Source organism: Panulirus ornatus, chromosome 18, assembly GCF_036320965.1.
Source record: "Panulirus ornatus isolate Po-2019 chromosome 18, ASM3632096v1, whole genome shotgun sequence".
NCBI classification, from domain to species: Eukaryota; Metazoa; Arthropoda; class Malacostraca; order Decapoda; family Palinuridae; genus Panulirus; species Panulirus ornatus.
The window spans coordinates 56705417-56729590 of record NC_092241.1 but is presented as its reverse complement, the minus strand read 5'-3'; the positions used below and the strand labels follow the sequence as shown (position 1 = coordinate 56729590).

At 45.9% G+C, this 24174-nt stretch overlaps 1 protein-coding gene, 1 long non-coding RNA gene and 6 other non-coding genes across 11 annotated transcripts in view; 6 read left to right on the top strand and 2 right to left on the bottom strand.

Moving 5' to 3' along the window:
• Positions 1-229: 229 nt before the first annotated feature.
• Positions 230-9581, bottom strand: LOC139755135 (uncharacterized). Its single transcript, XM_071673273.1, has 2 exons — positions 9398-9581; positions 230-6655 (listed from the first exon to the last, which is right to left on the bottom strand). Exons 1-2 carry the CDS (start codon positions 9406-9408, stop codon positions 436-438), a joined length of 6231 nt encoding a protein of 2076 aa, XP_071529374.1. The 5' UTR covers positions 9409-9581; the 3' UTR covers positions 230-435.
• Positions 9582-13106: 3525 nt separating this feature from the next.
• On the top strand, positions 13107-13179 carry TRNAR-CCU (transfer RNA arginine (anticodon CCU)). The gene has a single exon. It is a non-coding gene; the product is annotated as a tRNA-Arg (tRNA).
• Positions 13180-13229: 50 nt separating this feature from the next.
• Positions 13230-24174, bottom strand: part of LOC139754915 (uncharacterized) — a 22906-nt gene continuing 11961 nt past the window's right edge. For 3 of the 4 annotated variants that reach the window (XR_011713980.1, XR_011713981.1, XR_011713983.1), the window contains 6 exons: positions 22271-22526; positions 21015-21215; positions 19081-19281; positions 17145-17345; positions 15200-15400; positions 13230-13449 (listed from right to left, as the gene is read on the bottom strand). This is a non-coding gene — a long non-coding RNA (uncharacterized lncRNA). The remainder of the gene's footprint in view (positions 13450-15199; positions 15401-17144; positions 17346-19080; positions 19282-21014; positions 21216-22270; positions 22527-24174) is intronic. The other variant, XR_011713982.1, reaches the window with a different exon arrangement.
• On the top strand, positions 15058-15130 carry TRNAR-CCU (transfer RNA arginine (anticodon CCU)). Its single transcript has one exon. It is a non-coding gene; the product is annotated as a tRNA-Arg (tRNA).
• Positions 17003-17075, top strand: TRNAR-CCU (transfer RNA arginine (anticodon CCU)). The gene has a single exon. It is a non-coding gene; the product is annotated as a tRNA-Arg (tRNA).
• Positions 18939-19011, top strand: TRNAR-CCU (transfer RNA arginine (anticodon CCU)). Its single transcript has one exon. It is a non-coding gene; the product is annotated as a tRNA-Arg (tRNA).
• Positions 20873-20945, top strand: TRNAR-CCU (transfer RNA arginine (anticodon CCU)). The gene has a single exon. It is a non-coding gene; the product is annotated as a tRNA-Arg (tRNA).
• Positions 23014-23086, top strand: TRNAR-CCU (transfer RNA arginine (anticodon CCU)). The gene has a single exon. It is a non-coding gene; the product is annotated as a tRNA-Arg (tRNA).

Sequence of the window (24174 nt, the reverse complement as noted above, 5' to 3'; positions counted from 1 at the left end):
AAGCATGTGACGTGGTGTGTTACAGGGGAGAAGCATGTGACGTGGTGTGTTACAGGGGAGAAGCATGTGACGTGGTGTGTTACAGGGGAGAAGCATGTGACGTGGTGTGTTACAGGGGAGACACATTGTAAAAAACTATCCTTGAGTTGCAAACAGTTGCACTGGAAATACAACAGTTTATATCTTAACGTCGATAAAGTCCACAGTCGAATGTAAATAAGACAGAATATCTATCTAATGTCTGTTTATTTCATCAAACCGAACTCTCAGTAACTTTGCCAACTTTTATTACAAAAATACCCATAAATGGAAATTAATACAAAGACATGTAATAACACAAATTCTACGGACGAGAAAGAAAGAAAAAAAAAAACAGAATAAATCATGATCTTCAAGCGTTACTAAAACAGAATAAATCATGATCTTCAAGCGTTACTAAAACAGTAGTGACACAGGAAACTGGAGAGGATTTTTAAGGTTAAATACACGGTTGATATCTGTCTGAGGGTTGGTCCACAACCTCGAGTCTGGCCGTCGAGTGAGGGATGACGATCCAGTCTCGGTGGCTGAGGAGGTCGACTGCTTCTCAGGGGAAACAGAAGCAATTGGATTGGGCTTCAGGTGCTGCTGCGGGAGGCCGAAGTGTGAGCTGGTGGCTGCAGGCTGGGGTGGGTGTTGTGAGCTGGGTGATGTGGTGGAGGCAGTTGGCCGGGGTGGGTCTTGTTGGGCAGGGAGTGTGGTGGGGACAGGAGACTTGGGTTGGTGCTGTGAGTCGGAGAGGAAGCTGGAGACAGGAGGAGAGGAGTGATCTACCTCTGCATCTGTCGACTGCTGAAGGAGGGTCGCTTGTTGACCTCGAGTCTCAACATCTGACTCGGAGGAAGTCGAACCACCAGTGACGTCTAGATCCTGGTGATGACCTTTCGCGGCGTCTCCATCAGGCTGGGTCGACCGTGCGTTAGCAGAGGTGCTTTGGGAAGTCTTGGGAGTGCTTTCTTCCTCATGGGAGTCGCTGAAAATGATAATCTCTTGCGATCCCTGATGGTGTCCCTGCTTCTCCAGCCCTCGGTGGCTACCCTGTTGTTGTGACCCGTGGTGATGGACGGATGCTTCAGAAGTGGAGTATTGATGCGAAGTCTGGAGGACTAAGTTTCCGTCCTGGTTGCCATGACTGATGTTCTGAGGGTTCTGGATTGTTGCAGAATTGGACCCACCGTCCTGTTGTGGTTGAGGGTCATCAGATGTGGTGGACCTACCGTCCTGTTCTGGTTGAGGGTCATCAGATGTGGTGGACCTACCGTCCTGTTGTGGTTGAGGGTCATCAGATGTTGTGGACCTACCGTCCTGTTGTGGTTGAGGGTCATCAGATGTGGTGGACCTACCGTCCTGTTGTGGTTGAGGGTCATCAGATGTTGTGGACCTACCGTCCTGTTGTGGTTGAGGGTCATCAGATGTGGTATGACCATCATTCTGTGGCGGTGGCATGCCATCAAGACAGCGAACCTGCCCAGCTGGACAGAACGGTAGGAACCCATAGTTGGTCCAGTCACTCACATGCGAACCATAGTGACGCGCGCACTTGCTGACGTCAACGCACTGGATCTTCGTGCCCACTGTGAGGGAGGTGCTGTGTATAGAACTACCGCCGTGGGCAAGGTTGTGTGAGGCGTAGCTCGAAGCATCTCTGTGGTAACCTATCAATATCCCAGCGTTCACACGCTCACCATCGGCGTCGCTGGCGTAGGAGCCCGCGATAAAGTCTTTGGTCTCAACGCCTAACACACCTTCTGATGAGGCGTCGCCATCCCCCCCTGTACTCACGGGTGATGTGTGATTACTGAAGCAACTGAGTTTGATGTGGCCGTGGAAACTGTCGAGGCAACGAACGTAGCCCTGTGCGCACGCCGGGGGTGGCTCGTACGTGCAGGAGTTGAGGAAGTGACGTCCCAGAGGGCGATGACACTTAGCGGAAGGCACGCAGTGGAGGAGGGTAAAGTGCCCCTCTTCTGCCCCTCCTTCGTTCTCCAGGGGCAGCGTGGGTAGATGCGCCAGGTGGTTGAGGATGGAGGGAATGTGGTCAGCTGACGGTGAGGTGGGTATGATGGTGGCGAGGATTGGTGGCGTCCCAGGCGTGGTGAATGGCACACCGGATGAAACTGGTCGCTTTGATCCAGATGACTGTTCGTACACGTGTAGGACTAGGGCTTGCGAGGAGTCCTCAGAAGACATCGCGTCCTCCGCTGATGGTCTTTGCTGACTCGTGGGGTAAGATGCTGATGAAGCGGTTATGGGCGATATGGAGGTGACGAAGGAAGCTGAGGAGATGAAGGGCGGCAGGGAGGCTGAGGGCGGCAGCAGGGAGAAGTACGGAGCCAGCCACCCTGAGGGAGAGAGCAGGGGATGTTCGGTGGGTGGGGGTGGTGCTGGAGTCTGCCGTGAAGGGCTGGGGGTGGTGGTGGTGGTGGTGGGTAGCTGTTGGGCGTGGAGGATGGCCGCTGACAGCTGCTGGCTCAAGAGCTCAAGAGACGGTTTGGCGAGCGGGGATGTTGCAGGTGATCCATGTTGTGATGCGGTTGTTCGTTGATGGGTATGTTGTGATGTTTGCTGGTGATGCAGTGATGTTGTTGCTTGCAGTGGTGTTGTTGGTGCTTGCAGTAGTGTTGTTGGTGCTTGTTGGGCATACTGCGATGTAGAAGAATTTAGGTTAGAAATGAGGAGTGCCTGGCTGTTTAGGAAGCTCTGCTGGTCGGGAGCTGATACTGCAGATGTTTGCTGGGTATGATGTGATGCTGTTGATGTTTGCTTGGTATGATGTGTTGTTCTTGATGCTTGCTGGGTATCTTGTGATGATGCTGTTACTTCCTTCGTATGCTGTGATGCTGACAGTTCTTGTGTGGCATGCTGTGATGCCTCTGATTCCTGCTGGCTACGTTGAGATACAAGTGAAGGCAAGACAGAAATACGCAAGCCCTGGTTGTCCAGGAAGTTCTCTCGGTCAGGATGTGAACCATCGCTATCGACGGTGGATGGAACAGCCAACACAGAAGTCGGCAAGGAACCTGTGTTTACCGACAACTCCTTGGGTAGGTGGGTTAAGTAACTCCCTGGTGGCGGAGGTGGCAAGTACGCCAGCTCCAGGTCGGGAGAGGTGGTGGTGGTCGTTAGATGATCATCAAGCGTTCCGTGGTCGCCTGGACCGTCGCCGCCATTATCAGGTTTGATTTCCTCCCCTCCAGTAGTAATTCCAGTCTCAGAAGCGCTTCCACTTTCGGTCTCCAGAGTACTGCTGCCTCCAGTTGAAGAAATGCTTCCAGGTCCGAATCTGACAGGATTTTCAAAGTTGTTTACATTTCCAGAGCTGCCATCACTTCCAAGACTGCTTGTGCTTTCAGAGCCGCTTACATCTTCAGGACTACTTTCACTTTGATCTCCAGAACTGCCTCCAGTTATATTATCATTCTCTGTCACGAAAATGTTACCGTTAATAACACCGCCATCATTTCCAGAACTGTCGGGCCTTCCAAGGTCATTAATATCTCCAGAATTGCTGGAACTTCCCAAACCGCTACCAGTTCCAGGAATGTAAGGTCTTCCAAAACCACTACCTCCACTTCCAGAATGGCCAGGCCTTCCAAGCCCACCACTAGCACTTCCAGGACCGCCAGGCCTTCCAAGGCCACCACTAGCACTTCCAGGACCACCAGGGCCTCCAAAACCGCCACCACTTCCAGGACCGCCAGGCCTTCCAAAACCGCCACCACTTCCAGGACCGCCAGGCCTTCCAAAACCGCCACCACTTCCAGGACCGCCAGGTGTTCCTAATCCGTCACCACTTCCAGGACCGGAAGGCCTTCCAAATCCGCCATCACTTCCAGGACCGCCAGGCCCTCCAAAATCGCCACCACTTCCAGGACCGCCAGGCCTTCCAAAACCGCCACCACTTCCAGGACTGCCAGGCCTTCCAAAACCGCCACCACTTCCAGGACCGCCAGGCCTTCCAAAATCGCCACCACTTCCAGGACTGCCAGGCCTTCCAAAACCGCCACCACTTCCAGGACCGCCAGGCCTTCCAAAACCGCCATCACTTCCAGGACCGCCAGGACTTCCAAAACCGCTACCACTTCCAGGACCCCCAGGCCTTCCAAAACTACCATCACTTCCAGGACCGCCAGGCCTTCCAAAACCGCCATCACTTCCAGGACCGCCAGGCCTTCCAAAACCGCCACCACTTCCGGGACCTTCAGGCCCTCCAAAACCGCCATCACTTCCAGGACCGCCAGGCCTTTCAAAACCGCCACCACTTCCAGGACCCCCAGGCCTTCCAAGACCACCACCACTTCCAGGACCGCCAGGCCTTCCAAAACCGCCACCACTTCCAGGGCCGCCAGGCGTTCCAAAACCGCCACCACTTCCAGGACCCCCAGGCGTTCCTAATCCGCCACCACTTTCAGGACCCCCAGGCCTTCCAAGACCACCACCACTTCCAGGACCGCCAGGCGTTCCAAAACCGCCACCACTTCCAGGACCCCCAGGCCTTCCAAAACCGCCACCACTTCCAGGACCCCCAGGCCTTCCAAAACCGCCACCACTTCCAGGACCGCCAGGCCTTCCAAAACCGCCACCACTTCCAGGACCGCCAGGCCTTCCAAAACCGCCACCACTTCCAGGACCGCCAGGCCTTCCAAAACCGCCACCACTTCCAGGACCGCCAGGCCTTCCAAAACCGCCACCACTTCCAGGACCGCCAGGCCTTCCAAAACCGCCACCACTTCCAGGACCGGAAGGCCCTCCAAATCCACCACTACTTTCAGGACCGCCAGGCCTTCCAAAACCGCCACCACTTCCAGGACCCCCAGGCCTTCCAAAACCGCCACCACTTCCAGGACCGCCAGGCCCTCCAAATCCACCACCACTTCCAGGACCGCCAGGCGTTCCAAAACCGCCACCACTTCCAGGACCTCCAGGCCTTCCAAAATCGCCACCACTTCCAGGACCGCCAGGCCTTCCAAAACCGCCACCACTTCCAGGACCGGAAGGCCCTCCAAATCCACCACCACTTCCAGGACCGCCAGGCGTTCCAAAACCGCCACCACTTCCAGGACCGCCAGGCCTTCCAAAACCGCCACCACTTCCAGGACCGCCAGGCCTTCCAAAACCGCCACCACTTCCAGGACCGGAAGGCCCTCCAAATCCACCACCACTTCCAGGACCGCCAGGCCTTCCAAAACCGCCACCACTTCCAGGACCGCCAGGCCTTCCAAAACCGCCACCACTTCCAGGACCGGAAGGCCCTCCAAATCCACCACCACTTCCAGGACCGCCAGGCCTTCCAAAACCGCCACCACTTCCAGGACCGCCAGGCCTTCCAAAACCGCCACCACTTCCAGGACCGGAAGGCCCTCCAAATCCACCACCACTTCCAGGACCGCCAGGCGTTCCAAAATCGCCACCACTTCCAGGACCGCTAGGCGTTCCAAAACCGCCACCACTTCCAGGACCGCCAGGCGTTCCTAATCCACCACCACTTCCAGGACCGCCAGGACCTCCAAAACCGCCACCACTTCCAGGACCCCCAAGCGTTCCAAAACCGCCTCCACTTCCAGGACCACCAGGACTTCCAAAACCGCTACCACTTCCAGGACCGCCAGGCGTTCCAAATCCGCCACCACTTCCAGGACCGCCAGGCGTTCCAAATCCACCACCACTTCCAGGACCGCCAGGCCTTCCAAAACCACCACCACTTCCAGGACCGCCAGGCGTTCCAAAACCGCCACCACCACTTCCAGGACCGCCAGGCCTTCCAAGACCACCACCAGCACTTCCAGGACCGCCAGGCGTTCCAAGACCACCACCACCACTTCCAGGACCGCCAGGCCTTCCAAAACCGCCACCACCACTTCCAGGACCGCCAGGCCTTCCAAGACCACCACCACCACTTCCAGGACCGCCAGGCGTTCCAAAACCACCACCACCACTTCCAGGACCGCCAGGCGTTCCAAATCCGCCACCACTTCCAGGACCGCCAGGCGTTCCAAGACCACCACCACCACTTCCAGGACCGCCAGGCGTTCCAAAACCACCACCACCACTTCCAGGACCGCCAGGCGTTCCAAATCCGCCACCACTTCCAGGACCGCCAGGCGTTCCAAAACCGCCACCACCACTTCCAGGACCGCCAGGCCTTCCAAAACCGCCACCACCACTTCCAGGACCGCCAGGCCTTCCAAAACCACCTTCAGTTCCCGCACTGTCGGGCCTTTCTAGAACATTACCACTACTTCCAGGTCTGCCATCACCCCCTGGAGTAATGGGACCCCCAAGAGCGCCACCGCTTCCAGTGATGCCACCGCTGCTTCCACCCGTGACGTTGATGCCGCTGCCTCCAGCGAACACTGGTCCCTCTTGTCCATTCTGGCTCATGAAGTCGGTGATTGCAGAACCGTTGCAGCAACGCACACGCCCGATGATACGACACGGGAGCAGAGGGCCGTAATTCGCTATGTCGAAGGGCGACATCCCGTAGTAGTTAGGACACAGGCGACGCGGCACACAGGGGCAAAAGGCGTCTGTCTCCTCGTAAAGTAGTAGCAGTTTGTTGGCCGTCATCTGTGACGCTGTCTTGACCACCGACACCGCCACCGTCAGCAACCACAGTCTGCAACATTGTTAAATGTATGAGTCACGCAGGTGAACTAGTGGATCCCATTTTCCTCCTACTATCAATGCGTTTTCTAAAAATTACTTTGGTAGCTTTATAAAGATTATCTTTTTGAGAAAAAAAGTATATTTTATATAAAAGATCCTGCGTATTAGTTGTGTTTCTGTTTGAATGATACGGTATTTTTGGATTAGAAGGCCAAACTGTGTTTCTTCTGTGTTATAGAAGTGTGGTGGGGCAGGTACCATACCTACACCTGCAACCACCAGTAGACTTAAGACATCAACACAAAATAAGTACATGTATCTCTTTATATTATTGATGTCTTTATCTTACTTCATCTACAACCATCTCAAGTCCAATTTCTGTGAGAGTCCTTGTGTTACCCAGGAACTCTTACTAAGTCTCCTGCAGCCCAAGGCTGCGTTACTTCCAGGAGCAGGGAAATATGGGCTCCTTTGATGTGATAAATTCTTTGCGTTCACACACACACACATATATATATATATATATATATATATATATATATATATATATATATATATATATATATATATATATATATATATATATATATATATATTATTTTATTTTTATTTTGCTTTGTCGCTGTCTCCCGCGTTTGCGAGGTAGCGCAAGGAAACAGACGAAAGAAATGGCCCAACCCATCCCCATACACAATGTATATACATACACGTCCACACACGCAAATATACATATCTATACATCTCAATGTACACATATATATACACACACAGACACATACATATATACCCATGCACACAATTCACACTGTCTGCCTTTATTCATTCCCATCGCCACCTCGCCACACATGGAATACCATCCCCCTCCCCTCTCATGTGTGCGAGGTAGCACTAGGAAAAGACAACAAAGGCCACATTCGTTCACACTCAGTCTCTAGCTGTCATGTATAATGCATCGAAACCACAACTCCCTTTCCACGTCCAGGCCCCACAGAACTTTCTATGATTTACCCAATGCCCTGATTCAATCCACTGACAGCACGTCGACCCCGGTATACCACATCGTTCCAATTTACTCCATTCCTTGCACAACTTTCACCCTCCTGCATGTTCAGGCCCCAATCGCTCAAAATCTTTTTCACTCCATCTTTCCACCTCCAATTTGGTCTCCCACTCCTCGTTCCCTCCACCTCCGACACATATATCCTCTTGGTCAATCTTTCCTCACTCATTCTTTCCATGTGCCCAAACCACTTCAAAACACCCTCTTCTGCTCTCTCAACCACACTCTTTTTATTACCACACATCTCTCTTACCCTTTCATTACTTACTCGATCAAACCACATCACACCACACATTGTCCTCAAACATCTCATTTCCAACACATCCACCCTCCTCCGCACAACCCTCTCTATAGCCTACGCCTCGCAACCACATAACATTGTTGGAACCACTATTCCTTCAGACATACCCATTTTTGCTTTCTGAGATAATGTTCTCGCCTTCCACACATTTTCAACGCTCCCAGAACTTTCGCCTCATCCCCCACCCTGTACCTCACTTCCGCTTCCATTGTTCCATCCGCTGCCAAATCCACCCTCAGATTTCTAAAACACTTCACTTCCTCCAGTTTTTCTCCATTCAAACTTACCTCCCAATTGACTTGTCCCTCAACCCTATTGTACCTAATAACCTTGCTCTTATTCACATAACGAAACTAAGTCACCAGCTTCTGCAGTCTCTCATCCGAATCAGCCACCAGCGTTGTATCATCAGCGAACAACAACTGACTCACTTCCCAAGCCCTCTCATCCACAACAGACTTCATACTTGTCCCTCTTTCCAAAACTCTTGCATTCACCTCCCTAACAACCCCATCCGTAAACACATTAAACTACCATGGAGACATCACACACCCCTGCCGCAAACTGATATTCACTGAGAACCAATCACTTTCCTCTCTTCCTACTCGTACACATGCCTTACATCCTCGATGAAAAACACTTTTCACTGCTTCTAACAACTTGCCTCCCACACCATATACTCGTAATACCTTCCACAGGGCATCTCTATCAATTATATATATATCTCTCTATCTATTATATATACATATATATATATATATATATATATATATATATATATATATATATATATATATATATATATATATATATATATATATATACATATATATATATATATATATATATATATATATATATATATATATATATATATATATATATATATATATATATATATATATATATATATATATATAGATAGATAGATAGATAGATAGATAGATAGATAGATAGATAGATAGATAGATAGATATAATAAGAGCAAGGTTATTAGGTTCAGTAGGGCTGTTTATACACAGGTGTATGAACAACCATACACAGGTGTATAAACCCAGCCCCACCTCCTTTAGGGGAACCCATCCACACCTCCCCAAGGGGAAACCAGCCACACCTCCCCAAGTGGGAATCCAGCCACACCTCCCCAGGGGGAACCCAGCCACACCTCCCCAGGGGGAACCTAGCCACACCTCCCCAGGGGGAACCTAGCCACACCTCCCCAGGGGGAACCTAGCCACACCTCCCCAGGGGAAACCCAGCCACACCTCCCCAGGGGGGAACCTAGCCACACCTCCCCAGGGGGAACCCAGCCACACCTCCCCAGGGGGAACCTAGCCACACCTCCCCAGGGGGAACCCAGCCACACCTCCCCAGGGGGAACCCAGCCATACCTCTTCCACATCGTGACGTGAGGCGTAGGACGCGTCACACAGGGGGATCTTCCTGGAGGGCCCCTCTCGTCCAGCAACAGGGGTCTGTGTGGTCCTCCCTACACCAGACCATCAGACAGTGGCTGGGTGACCATATTGTCTGCAGGGTCCCAAGGGAACGGTAGGTGTGAATGTAGAAGACCTCCGCCTGACCTGTGACCTCTTATACCCTCCACTGACCTCTAAGTTGCCAGGTGTCGAATATGTGGGCGTTTTCTTCCACTCAATAAATGAAGGACGAGGACCGTCTCAGTCGCTCACTAGCCCTCGAGGACGTGTGTTTTTCTTCCCCTCTCCTTTACTGGATGTATATCCACGCAGGCTTCATAGGATTTCTAGTACTTTGTTCTACTTTGCCTCGCTCAACCTCACAGGGAGACGACTAATCAAAACTTTTGATCAGTTCGAGGAGGTGAGGTTCATGGGGGTCAAGCTTCTTTTACGACAGGTACACACACACACACACACACACACACACACACACACACACACACACACCTTCCAACATCTGGGCGAGAGAGAGTGTTGAACACTCTCCTCCTGCTACATCAATGTCTTATCTCTATCTCATCAGCAAACATAAATGATATGGAACTAAGATAAGAAAGAGTTGGGGATAAGAGACATCAAGGTACATACTTCCATAACATTGGAATAATAAAGGGTTTAGAACTATAGGAGTGGAGAGGCAGGTGGGAGGTGAGAAGAGAACCTTTGCCTCTCTGCCTTCGCTATCATTTATCTCTGCTACGTTCAAAGGGGTCTGTGTCTTTAGTTGTTTTAAGCCAGAACACCTCGCTCGGACCCTGGGGTCTGTGTGGTCTGTGTGTGTGTGTCTATGAAACTCTGCATATCAAGGCAAAGGAAGAGGAAGTCCAGGCGTTTGACGGTGTTAGTACAACCATATGAAGGAAAAAAGTTGTAACTACATATCTACGAGTACCTACGTACCTACATTTGCTTACCTTGGAAGAGAGAAGAGCAAGGGGTGACCTAATCAGAGCCTTTAAGTTCTGATGACAAAATTGATGACGTGAACAATGAACAGAGAGATGTAGTGATAGAACAACTAATTATTATTATTATTATTATTATTATTATTACTATTATTATTATTACTATTATTATTATTATTATTATTATTATTATTATTATTATTATTATTATCATTATTATTATTATTATTATTATTATTATTATTATTATTATTATTATTATCATTATTATTATTACTATCATTACTATTATCATATTGAAGGAGAGAGAGTGTCACATGTACGTCATTTGTACAGTGTTTGTGGTGTGGGGTGATCAGTGATGTACCCCCACAGGGCCCCACCCACTCACCCCACTACCTGTGCCCTAACCCTTTCTCCCCACCAGCTCGTCTCTCATCCAGTGACTGCTCTCTCTCTCTCTCTCTCTCTCTCTCTCTCTCTCTCTCTCTCTCTCTCTCTCTCTCTCTCTCTCTCTCTCTCTCCCTTGATGCCTTCCATCTAACGTCAGCAGTCTCCCTGTGTTTACCCCACCACCTCTGCACGCGCGCGCGCGCGCGCGCGTGTGTGTGTGTGTGTGTGTGTGTGTGTGTGTGTGTGGTAGGAGGAGGGAGGGTCAGTGGGTGGAGGTCAGGTATGACCCAAGGTAACCCTCCCTCAGGATGTTTGTTACGGGTCATTTCACTTTCACCTCACTTGACCTGCGGGGCTCTCTGTGTGGAGGTGGGGGGGGGGGGGGGGAGCGATCGATGGATGCCCCACGTCCCGTTTTCTTTTCCATCTCATCAACAGCTCCCCCCTAAATGTCCATAGGTCTGTCTCGTCTGAGGGAGGTGGTGTGTGTGTGTGTGTGTGTGTGTGTGTGTGTGTGTGTGTGTGTGTGTGTGTGTGTGTGTGTGTGTGTGTGTGTGTGCTTCCTGACGTATCATCACACATTGCCGGAAGCCAAATATGTGAAATGAAAGTTGATCGAGATCTTTGTTTACCTGACACCTTCCACACTCCCTTGACCTTGACGACTCTCTCTCTCTCTCTCTCTCTCTCTCTCTCTCTCTCTCTCTCTCTCTCTCTCTCTCTCTCTCTCTCTCTCTCTCCTTACTTATCTTTCTTCTCTTATTGACTTTTTTTCTCTTATTTCTTTAGTGTCTCTTTACAAGTTTTATCTTCTCGAAAAAGAGTTGATGTTTCTGGCATTACTATTATCATTATCATTATTATCATTATCATCATTATCATTATTATTATTATTATCATTATCATTATCATTATCATTATTATCATTATCATTATTATTATTATTATTATTATCATTATTATTATTATTATCATTATTATCATTATTAGTATCATCATTATATCATTATTATTATCATTATCATTATTATTATTATTATCATTATTATTGTTATCATTATTATTATTATTATTTTCATCATTAACCAAAAGGACCTCCACTCCTGGGTCTCCTACAACTGGAAGGCTGCGCTACGTTCAGTAGCAGGGACAGGATGCGTTTCTTTGAACCCAAAACTTCTTTCGCGAGACTGTGTGTATTGCGTGTGTTGACCAGTCGCTGATGCAACCTCGTCGTAGGCGACTTTTCATTCGTGGTATAACCAAAGACGGGCTGAGTCCGGTAGTGCCTTTGTTTCATCGGCCACCTCTGAGAGGAGGATGAACACCTGGGTTAATTGTGGGCCGACTGCCGGGCCTAAGACTAGAACCCAGGTCATGGTCAGCAACGCTGATCATGACGTCCAGGGGAACACCGTAGTTATAATGTTTGCAGGTAATTGTCCTTAAGTCAACTACTTACATCTCTACTCTCGCCTTGTTAAGCAGTGTTCCTGGTCGCTTCCACTGTGACAATTAGCCTCGAAGTCCAGCGCTCTCCTGCTGTTTGCCAATCGTTTTCGTTCATACATTGTGTCTGATACTTTGACAAGCCGTTGTGTAATTGGAACTACAAGAGGATAGACGGTTGTTAAAGATCTTGAGATGGTTATGTCTTGTGAAGGTGTTGTGACAAAGTCTTTTAAGATCGGAGAACACACGGTAGATGATAATAGGCTAGTCAGGCGCCTGGCAGCTACCGAAATGAACAATCAAGACTTCAGATGTATATTTTCAAGAGAACAGAGACCCATTGTTCAAATGTATATTTTCAAGAGAATAAAGACCCAACCACAACACGGTGAGATGCCTCCATCACCGTAGCACCAGTTGCATCTGGGTGTGCGGGTGGGTGTGTGTTACACCAGCACGTGTATGTCAAAGCAGAGATCTTACACATAGGGTTGAGGAGGCCTAGGGACACGGACCTAGACTAACCAGGACAATGACCTTGCCACAGACGCCTCCCTCACCCGAACCTCCTAAGCTCGAGATATAGTCATCAGGTCGTGGAGGCGTGAACCAGCAACCAGATGATGTCGATAAAGAGGTCACACCGGGATAAGGAGTTGGTATATCGTCCTTACTGGTGTTCATGACTTGAGAGGGAGGCAAGCACGCTTCCACACACACACACACACACACACACACACACACACAGGGTCTCGCCACTACGTATTTACAAGCTCTGTGCAAACGTAGGAACGGAAGAGGTAACGAGACATAAACATTATATACATCGCCAAGGTTTATATGAGTGAGGTTAATACGCCCTTCTCACCGCCCCTGTGGCCTAATGGATAAGGCATTCGCCTCCTAAGCCAGGGATTGTGGGTTCGAATCCCACCAGGGGTATTTAACGACGTCAGCTTGTCTTTATGAAATTCCATGAGGAGTGAAGATAATGACAACTGTTATTAATACCTGCTCGTGGATATGGCAGTCACAAACACCAGGGTTGTGATGTTCAACGGTAGACGATGTTGTGGCTCCATTGTTCATCATGTTCAACCTTCATTCTTGCTGTATAACGTGTTCTACACCTGACGCTTCATTTTGTGCGAGAACATGCCCGTCACACCCCGTCACATTTCGTCAGAGCCCGTCACACAACGTCACAGTCCTCTGATGAAGACACAAGATCGACTGATTTACATAGAGGAGTGATTTGATCACAGCGATGAAAGAGAGAAGAGTAAAAGGCAAATTGATTACAACGACAGAAGAGAAAAGAGTAGGGGGCGACTTGATCACGACCTTCAAGTTTCTAAGCCAATTTTGATGACGTCACCAGTGACCCCAGTTCCTCCAAAGATGCAAAGATACAAACATACGCAAACATACGCACATCACACGTATCTATGTGCCAAGCAAGCATACAGACACAACAAGCACATTTCACGTACATAAACACATACACAGAGACACACGTCATAAACAGAGCAATTGTTCGGAAAAAGAGAAATTTGGACATCAAAACAGGACTTACAATTTCTTAGGGGCAGACTTAGCTATTTCCGTAATGTGGGGTATCCAAGACAAAGGGGATGTTACCATAATGACAAGTATGTTCATTGAGTTAAGACATGGCATTGCAAAACCATCGAAGAAGAGAGAGAAATGTTGTAAGAAATTTTCGATAGAGAGATGGGCAGAAACTGGATCTTTATGTCATTAAACTTAACCAGATTACGTCTACCCATTGAGGTATCCTGTCCATGTCTGAGTTTATGGAGAAAATTGTGTCCAGACGAGATGCAGATTGAGTGAGAAGAGGAGCAAAATTCAAGGATGTGAAGGACTGTAATGTGGAGTCGTTAGCATATGAGAGCATTTGGTTATTTTTCTAGGAGAAAAAAATCCTTAAAAAAGGAGAAAAAGTATAGGAACAGGACAGAACCTTGAGGAATACCGCTGTTGATGGAAAAAGTGGGAGAGGCTGATCCATCAACATCCATGGAGATAGAACGGCCAGAGAGGAAGGTAGATATGAGGGAGCAAAGTTAGGGAGGGAAAGACAGAAGAGGGGAGCTTAAAGATGAGACCCCATTGGATTTCTTTTCAAAAGCATTGTATATATCAAGGACAACTACATAGGATTCCCCAAAATCTCCCAGGGATGACGACCAGACATTAGTAAGATGGGAAAGAATATCATCAAAGGATCTCACCTTACGGAAGGCACACTGTTGATTAGAGAGAAAACTGTGAGATGCAAGATGTCTGGGGATGTGGAAGTTGACGAGGAGTTTATATTTGCCCTTGTGGTCTCATGGGGAGGGTATTAGCCACTGAACACAAGGAATGTGGGTTCAAGGACAACCAGGATATGTGATGCATTTTTCAGCCTTACTTTTATCACACAAGCGAAATAATCTTAACAAGAATTGGGCTATCAAAATGTCTTGATATTCCAATCAAAAGGTTATAAGAAAAACCTCACTTTAAGTGAATGGAAAACAGAAATGTTTCAGTTAAGCACACGCTTGCATTCAAAAACAAACACAAATATAAACAAATACACGTATATTCATACACATACGAATGTACACATACACCTTCATGCAGCTCTATACATGCATACAGATTCATAGGTTCATGTATACATCATTGAACGCAAACACACGTATTTACAACCTCCGTGCAAACATAGGAACGGAAGAGGTAACGAGATATAAACATTATATACATCGCCAAGGTTTATATGAGTGGGGTTAATACGCCCTTCTCATCGCCCCTGTGGCCTAATGGATAAGGCATTGGCCTCCTAAGCCAGGGATTGTGGGTTCGAATCCCACCAGGGGTATTTAACGACGTCAGCTTGTCTTTATGAAATTCCATGAGGAGTGAAGATAATGACAACTGTTATTAATACCTGCTCGTGGATATGGCAGTCACAAACACCAGGGTTGTGATGTTCAACGGTAGACGATGTTGTGGCTCCATTGTTCATCATGTTCAACCTTCACTCTTGCTGTATAACGTGTTCTACACCTGACGCTTCATTTTGTGCGAGAACATGCCCGTCACACCTATTCACATTTCGTCAGAGTCCGTCACACCACGTCACAGTCCTCTGATGAAGACACAAGATCGACTGATTTACATAGAGGAGTGATTTGATCACAGCGATGAAAGAGAGAAGAGTAAAAGGCAAATTGATTACAACGACAGAAGAGAAAAGAGTAGGGGGCGACTTGATCACGACCTTCAAGTTTCTAAGCCAATTTTGATGACGTCACCAGTGACCCCAGTTCCTCCAAAGATGCAAAGATACAAACATACGCACACATACGCACATCACACGTATCTATGTGCCAAGCAAGCATACAGACACAACAAGCACATTTCACGTACATAAACACATACACAGAGACACACGTCATAAACAGAGCAATTGTTCGGAAAAAGAGAAATTTGGACATCAAAACAGGACTTACAATTTCTTAGGGGCAGACTTAGCTATTTCCGTAATGTGGGGTATCCAAGACAAAAGGGATGTTACCATAATGACAAGTATGTTCATTGAGTTAAGACATGGCATTGCAAAACCACCGAAGAAGAGATAGAAATGTGAGAAATTTTCGATAAAGAGAGATGGGCAGAAACTGGATCTTTATGTCATTAAACTTAACCAGATTACGTCTACCCATTGAGGTATCCTGTCCATGTCCGAGTTTATGGAGAAAATTGTGTCCAGACGAGATGCAGATTGAGTGAGAAGAGGAGCAAAATTCAAGGATGTGAAGGACTGTAATGTGGAGTCGTTAGCATATGAGAGCATTTGGTTATTTTTCTAGGAGAAAAAAATCCTTAAAAAAGGAGAAAAAGTATAGGGAACAGGACAGAACCTTGAAGAATACCGCTGTTGATGGAAAAAGTGGGAGAGGCTGATCCATCAACATCCATGGAGATAGATCGGCCAGAGAGGAAGCTAGATATGAGGGAGCAAAGTTAGGGAGGGAAAGACAGAAGAGGGGAGCTTAAAGATGAGACCCCATTGGATTTCTTTTCAAAAGCATTATATATATCAACTACATAGGATTCCCCAAAATCTCCCAGGGATGACGACCAAACATTAGTAAGATGGGAAAGAATATCATCAAAGGATCTCACCTTACGGAAGGCACACTGTTGATTAGAGAGAAAACTGTGAGATGCAAGATGTCTGGGGATGTGGAAGTTGACGAGGAGTTTATATTTGCCCTTGTGGTCTCATGGGGAGGGTATTAGCCACTGAACACAAGGAATGTGGGTTCAAGGACAACCAGGATATGTGATGCATTTTTCAGCCTTACTTTTATCACACAAGCGAAATAATCTTAACAAGAATTGGGCTATCAAAATGTCTTGATATTCCAATCAAAAGGTTATAAGAAAAACCTCACTTTAAGTGAATGGAAAACAGAAATGTTTCAGTTAAGCACACGCTTGCATTCAAAAACAAACACAAATATAAACAAATACACGTATATTCATACACATACGAATGTACACATACACCTTCATGCAGTTCTATACATGCATACAGATTCATAGGTTCATGTATACATCATTGAACGCAAACACACGTATTTACAACCTCCGTGCAAACATAGGAACGGAAGAGGTAACGAGATATAAACATTATATACATCGTCAATGTTTATATGAGTGGGGTTAATACGCCCTTCTCATCGCCCCTGTGGCCTAATGGATAAGGCATTGGCCTCCTAAGCCAGGGATTGTGGGTTCGAATCCCACCAGGGGTATTTAACGACGTCAGCTTGTCTTTATGAAATTCCATGAGGAGTGAAGATAATGACAACTGTTATTAATACCTGCTCGTGGATATGGCAGTCACAAACACCAGGGTTGTGATGTTCAACGGTAGACGATGTTGTGGCTCCATTGTTCATCATGTTCAACCTTCATTCTTGCTGTATAACGTGTTCTACATCTGACGCTTCATTTTGTGCTAGAACATGCCCGTCACACCCAGTCACATTTCGTCACAGCCCGTCACACCACGTCACAGTCCTCTGATGAAGACATAAGATCGACTGATTTACATAGAGGAGTGATTTGATCACAGCGATGAAAGAGAGAAGAGTAAAAGGCAAATTGATTACAACGACAGAAGAGAAAAGAGTAGGGGGCGACCTTCAAGTTTCTAAGCCAATTCTGATGACGTCACCAGTGACCCCAGTTCCTCCAAAGATGCAAAGATACAAACATACGCAAACATACGCACATCACACGTATCTATGTGCCAAGCAAGCATACAGACACAACAAGCACATTTCACGTACATAAACACATACACAGAGACACACGTCATAAACAGAGCAATTGTTCGGAAAAAGAGAAATTTGGACATCTAAACAGGACTTACAATTTCTTAGGGGCAGACTTAGCTATTTCCGTAATGTGGGGTATCCAAGACAAAAGGGATGTTACCATAATGACAAGTATGTTCATTGAGTTAAGACATGGCATTGCAAAACCATCGAAGAAGAGAGATAAATGTTGTGAGAAATTTTCGATAAAGAGAGATGGGCAGAAACTGGATCTTTATGTCATTAAACTTAACCAGATTACGTCTACCCATTGAGGTATCCTGTCCATGTCTGAGTTTATGGAGAAAATTGTGTCCAGACGAGATGCAGATTGAGTGAGAAGAGGAGCAAAATTCAAGGATGTGAAGGACTGTAATGTGGAGTCGTCAGCATATGAGAGCATTTGGTTATTTTTCTAGGAGAAAAAAATCCTTAAAAAGGGAGAAAAAGTATAGGGAACAGGACAGAACCTTGAAGAATACCGCTGTTGATGGAAAAAGTGGGAGAGGCTGATCCATCAACATCCATGGAGATAGATCGGCCAGAGAGGAAGGTAGATATGAGGGAGCAAAGTTAGGGAGGGAAAGACAGAAGAGGGGAGCTTAAAGATGAGACCCCATTGGATTTCTTTTCAAAAGCATTATATATATCAACTACATAGGATTCCCCAAAATCTCCCAGGGATGACGACCAAACATTAGTAAGATGGGAAAGAATATCATCAAAGGATCTCACCTTACGGAAGGCACACTGTTGATCAGAGAGAAGACTGTGAGATGCAAGATGTCTGGGGATGTGGAAGTTGACGAGGAGTTTATATTTGCCCTTGTGGTCTCATGGGGAGGGTATTAGCCACTGAACACAAGGAATGTGGGCTCAAGACAACCAGGATATGTGATGCATTTTTCAGCCTTACTTTTATCACACAAGCGAAATAATCTTAACAAGAATTGGGCTATCAAAATGTCTTGATATTCCAATCAAAAGGTTATAAAAAAAACCTCACTTTAAGTGAATGGAAAACAGAAATGTTTCAGTTAAGCACACGCTTGTATGCAAAAACAAACACAAATGTACACAAATACACGTATATTCATACACATACGAATGTACACATACACCTTCATGCAGTTCTATACATGCATACAGATTCATAGGTTCATGTATACATCATTGAACGCAAACACACGTACTTACAACCTCCGTGCAAACATAGGAACGGAAGAGGTAACGAGATATAAACATTATATACATCGTCAATGTTTATATGAGTGGGGTTAATACGCCCTTCTCATCGCCCCTGTGGCCTAATGGATAAGGCATTGGCCTCCTAAGCCAGGGATTGTGGGTTCGAATCCCACCAGGGGTATTTAACGACGTCAGCTTGTCTTTATGAAATTCCATGAGGAGTGAAGATAATGACAACTGTTATTAATACCTGCTCGTGGATATGGCAGTCACAAACACAAGGGTTGTGATGTTCAACGGTAGACGATGTTGTGGCTCCATTGTTCATCATGTTCAACCTTCATTCTTGCTGTATAACGTGTTCTACATCTGACGCTTCATTTTGTGCGAGAACATGCCCGTCACACCCCGTCACATTTCGTCACAGCCCGTCACACCACGTCACAGTCCTCTGATGAAGACACAAGATCGACTGATTTACATAGAGGAGTGACTGATCACAGCGATGAAAGAGAGAAGAGTAAAAGGCAAATTGATTACAACGACAGAAGAGAAAAGAGTAGGGGGCGACTTGATCACGACCTTCAAGTTTCTAAGCCAATTTTGATGACGTCACCAGTGACCCCAGTTCCTCCAAAGATGCAAAGATACAAACATACGCACATCACACGTATCTATGTGCCAAGCAAGCATACAGACACAACAAGCACATTTCACGTACATAAACACATACACAGAGACACACGTCATAAACAGAGCAATTGTTCGGAAAAAGAGAAATTTGGACATCTAAACAGGACTTACAATTTCTTAGGGGCAGACTTAGCTATTTCCGTAATGTGGGGTATCCAAGACAAAGGGGATGTTACCATAATGACAAGTATGTTCATTGAGTTAAGACATGGCATTGCAAAACCATCGAAGAAGAGATAGAAATGTGTGAGAAATTTTCGATAAAGAGAGATGGGCAGAAACTGGATCTTTATGTCATTAAACTTAACCAGATTACGTCTACCCATTGAGGTATCCTGTCCATGTCTGAGTTTATGGAGAAAATTGTGTCCAGACGAGATGCAGATTGAGTGAGAAGAGGAGCAAAATTCAAGGATGTGAAGGACTGTAATGTGGAGTCGTCAGCATATGAGAGCATTTGGTTATTTTTCTAGGAGAAAAAAATCCTTAAAAAGGAGAAAAAGTATAGGGAACAGGACAGAACCTTGAAGAATACCGCTGTTGATGGAAAAAGTGGGAGAGGCTGATCCATCAACATCCATGGAGATAGATCGGCCAGAGAGGAAGCTAGATATGAGGGAGCAAAGTTAGGGAGGGAAAGACAGAAGAGGGGAGCTTAAGATGAGACCCCATTGGATTTCTTTTCAAAAGCATTATATATATCAACTACATAGGATTCCCCAAAATCTCCCAGGGATGACGACCAAACATTAGTAAGATGGGAAAGAATATCATCAAAGGATCTCACCTTACGGAAGGCACACTGTTGATCAGAGAGAAGACTGTGAGATGCAAGATGTCTGGGGATGTGGAAGTTGACGAGGAGTTTATATTTGCCCTTGTGGTCTCATGGGGAGGGTATTAGCCACTGAACACAAGGAATGTGGGTTCGAGGACAACCAGGATATGTGATGCATTTTTCAGCCTTACTTTTATCACACAAGCGAAATAATCTTAACAAGAATTGGGCTATCAAAATGTCTTGATATTCCAATCAAAAGGTTATAAAAAAAATCTCACTTTAAGTGAATGGAAAACAGAAATGTTTCAGTTAAGCACACGCTTGTATGCAAAAACAAACACAAATGTACACAAATACACGTATATTCATACACATACGAATGTACACATACACCTTCATGCAGTTCTATACATGCATACAGATTCATAGGTTCATGTATACATCATTGAACGCAAACACACGTACTTACAACCTCCGTGCAAACATAGGAACGGAAGAGGTAACGAGATATAAACATTATATACATCGTCAATGTTTATATGAGTGGGGTTAATACGCCCTTCTCATCGCCCCTGTGGCCTAATGGATAAGGCATTGGCCTCCTAAGCCAGGGATTGTGGGTTCGAATCCCACCAGGGGTATTTAACGACGTCAGCTTGTCTTTATGAAATTCCATGAGGAGTGAAGATAATGACAACTGTTATTAATACCTGCTCGTGGATATGGCAGTCACAAACACCAGGGTTGTGATGTTCAACGGTAGACGATGTTGTGGCTCCATTGTTCATCATGTTCAACCTTCATTCTTGCTGTATAACGTGTTCTACATCTGACGCTTCATTTTGTGCGAGAACATGCCCGTCACACCCCGTCACATTTCGTCACAGCCCGTCACACCACGTCACAGTCCTCTGATGAAGACACAAGATCGACTGATTTACATAGAGGAGTGACTTGATCACAGCGATGAAAGAGAGAAGAGTAAAAGGCAAATTGATTACAACGACAGAAGAGAAAAGAGTAGGGGGCGACTTGATCACGACCTTCAAGTTTCTAAGCCAATTTTGATGACGTCACCAGTGACCCCAGTTCCTCCAAAGATGCAAAGATACAAACATACGCAAACATACGCACATCACACGTATCTATGTGCCAAGCAAGCATACAGACACAACAAGCACATTTCACGTACATAAACACATACACAGAGACACACGTCATAAACAGAGCAATTGTTCGGAAAAAGAGAAATTTGGACATCTAAACAGGACTTACAATTTCTTAGGGGCAGACTTAGCTATTTCCGTAATGTGGGGTATCCAAGGCAAAGGGGATGTTACCATAATGACAAGTATGTTCATTGAGTTAAGACATGGCATTGCAAAACCATCGAGGAAGAGATAGAAATGTTGTGAGAAATTTTCGATAAAGAGAGATGGGCAGAAACTGGATCTTTATGTCATTAAACTTAACCAGATTACGTCTACCCATTGAGGTATCCTGTCCATGTCTGAGTTTATGGAGAAAATTGTGTCCAGACGAGATGCAGATCGAGTGAGAAGAGAAGGAGCAAAATTCAAGGAAGTGGAGGACTGTAATGTGGAGTCGTCAGCATATGAGTGCATTTGGTTATTTTTCTAGGAGAAAAATATCGTCAGAAAAGAAGAAAAGGTGTAGGGAACAGGACAGAACCTTGAGGAATACCGGTGTTGATGGAAAAAAAAAAAGGGGGTGAGAGGCTGATCCATCAACATCCATGGAGATAGACCGGCCAGAGAGGAAGCTAGATATGAGGGAGCAAAGTTAGGGAGGGAAAGACAGAAGAGGGGAGCTATGAGACCCCATCGGAATTCTTTTCAAAAGCATTGTATATATCAAGGACAAGTACATAGTATTCCCCAAAATCTCCCGGGGTTGACGACCAGACATTAGTAAGATGGGAAAGAATATCATCAAAGGATCTCACCTTACGGAAGGCACACTGTTGATCAGAGAGAAGACTGTGAGATCCAAGATGTCTGGGGATGTGGAAGTTGACGAGGAGTTTATATATGCCCTTGTGGTTTCATGGGGAGGGTATTAGCCACTGAACACAAGGAATGTGGGTTCGAGGACAACCAGGATATGTGATGCATTTTTCAGCCTTACTTTTATCACACAAGCGAAATAATCTGAACGAGACTTGGGCTATCAAAATGTCTTAATATTCCAATCAAAAGGTTCTGAAAAAAAAAAAACTCACTTTAAGTGAATGGAAAATAGAAATGCTTCAGTTAAGCTCACGCTTGCATACAAAAGCAAGCACAAATACACGTATATTTATACATATACGAATGTACACATACACCTTTATGCAGTTCTATACATGCATACAGATTCATAGGTTCATGTGTATATTTTTTTGAACGCAATCTTATAGAGACCCATACGTCTGTGCGCATGTACACACACACACACACACACACACACACAGACACAGACACACACACACACACACACACACACACACACACACACACACACACACACACACACACACGCTGAAAACAACAGAGATATACATAGACATGTCATATATCTATACAGACACTAGACTGTACAGAACGTGTTGGGATGTACAGAAACACGAAAATCAACCCACATGGAAAACAGAAGACAAGAGGGAGGACTGTGGCATAAGACATAGCATATTCTTACATATAAACACACGCCCCTGTGGCCCAATGGATAAGGCACTGGCCTCCTAAGCCAGGGATTGTGGGTTCGAGTCCCACCAGGGGTATCCTTATGGTACTCAGTCCTGAAGTTATGATGCTAAGTATAAGAAGTGACCCCTATACTAACATCTTAGACGATGCCTTTGAAGTCGACGGCGTTTATAGTCTTGTGAATAAGACATGATTGCGTGATACGAGTTTAATGGAACGTTTCTTACATCATTCTGGTCTGATGAAGCGGAAGAAACCACACTTTTCTAAGTGTATTTAGTAACAGGAGAGGTACTTATACTTATTGGGGGATACAGACTGTCTTGCAGCTAAAGTGAAAGTGACAAGTGAAGATGAGGAAATTAACTGCGTGAGAAGAGGGAGGAAGAAGTACAGTGTCGACATGTTCACCTGTGGCCATGATCCTCATATTCATTGCTCACTTTCCTTTCACTTGACGGAAGACAAATCCGTCGACAGGTGTGAACGTCTCCTCCTGTCACCCAGACCCCTGGGGGAAGTATTGACAGTTCCCCCGTCGCCCAAGCGAGCCCAGGATCCACTTATACAAGTCTGAGGCTTGAGGACAGAAGATCAATACATCTTAATCTCAGACCTTTCTCATAGAACAATTTCCTAAACTTGTGATTACACACATCTATGTAGCTGGTATCTCTCTATCTCTCTATGTGTTTCTATCTATCTATCCCTCTGTGTCTATCTGTCTGTTTATCTTTCTGTCTATCTATCTGCCTGCCTGTCTTTATCTATCAGACATCTACTGTCGTTCCATCATACCACATCCAGTGTGGGCTCGATCATGTATAACATTTAACCTCCGTAACATCACATGTAACACATCCTCAACCCGTGCTACCTAACGTGTTACAAGTGTAACACGGACACATCCCATCCTCCCTCTCCCTCAACTTGCTGATATGGTTCTAATTTTTCTCTCTTTACTGGAGTCAAAGTTTTTCGTCGAACACTTTCTAACAGACCAAGACAAACACATTCGCATATCCACTTGTGGGCTGAAATACAGAGACACTACAATGCCCACATACACACCAACTTGTGTGTGTGTGTGTGTGTATATATATATATATATATATTTATATATATATATATATATATATATATATATATATATATATATATA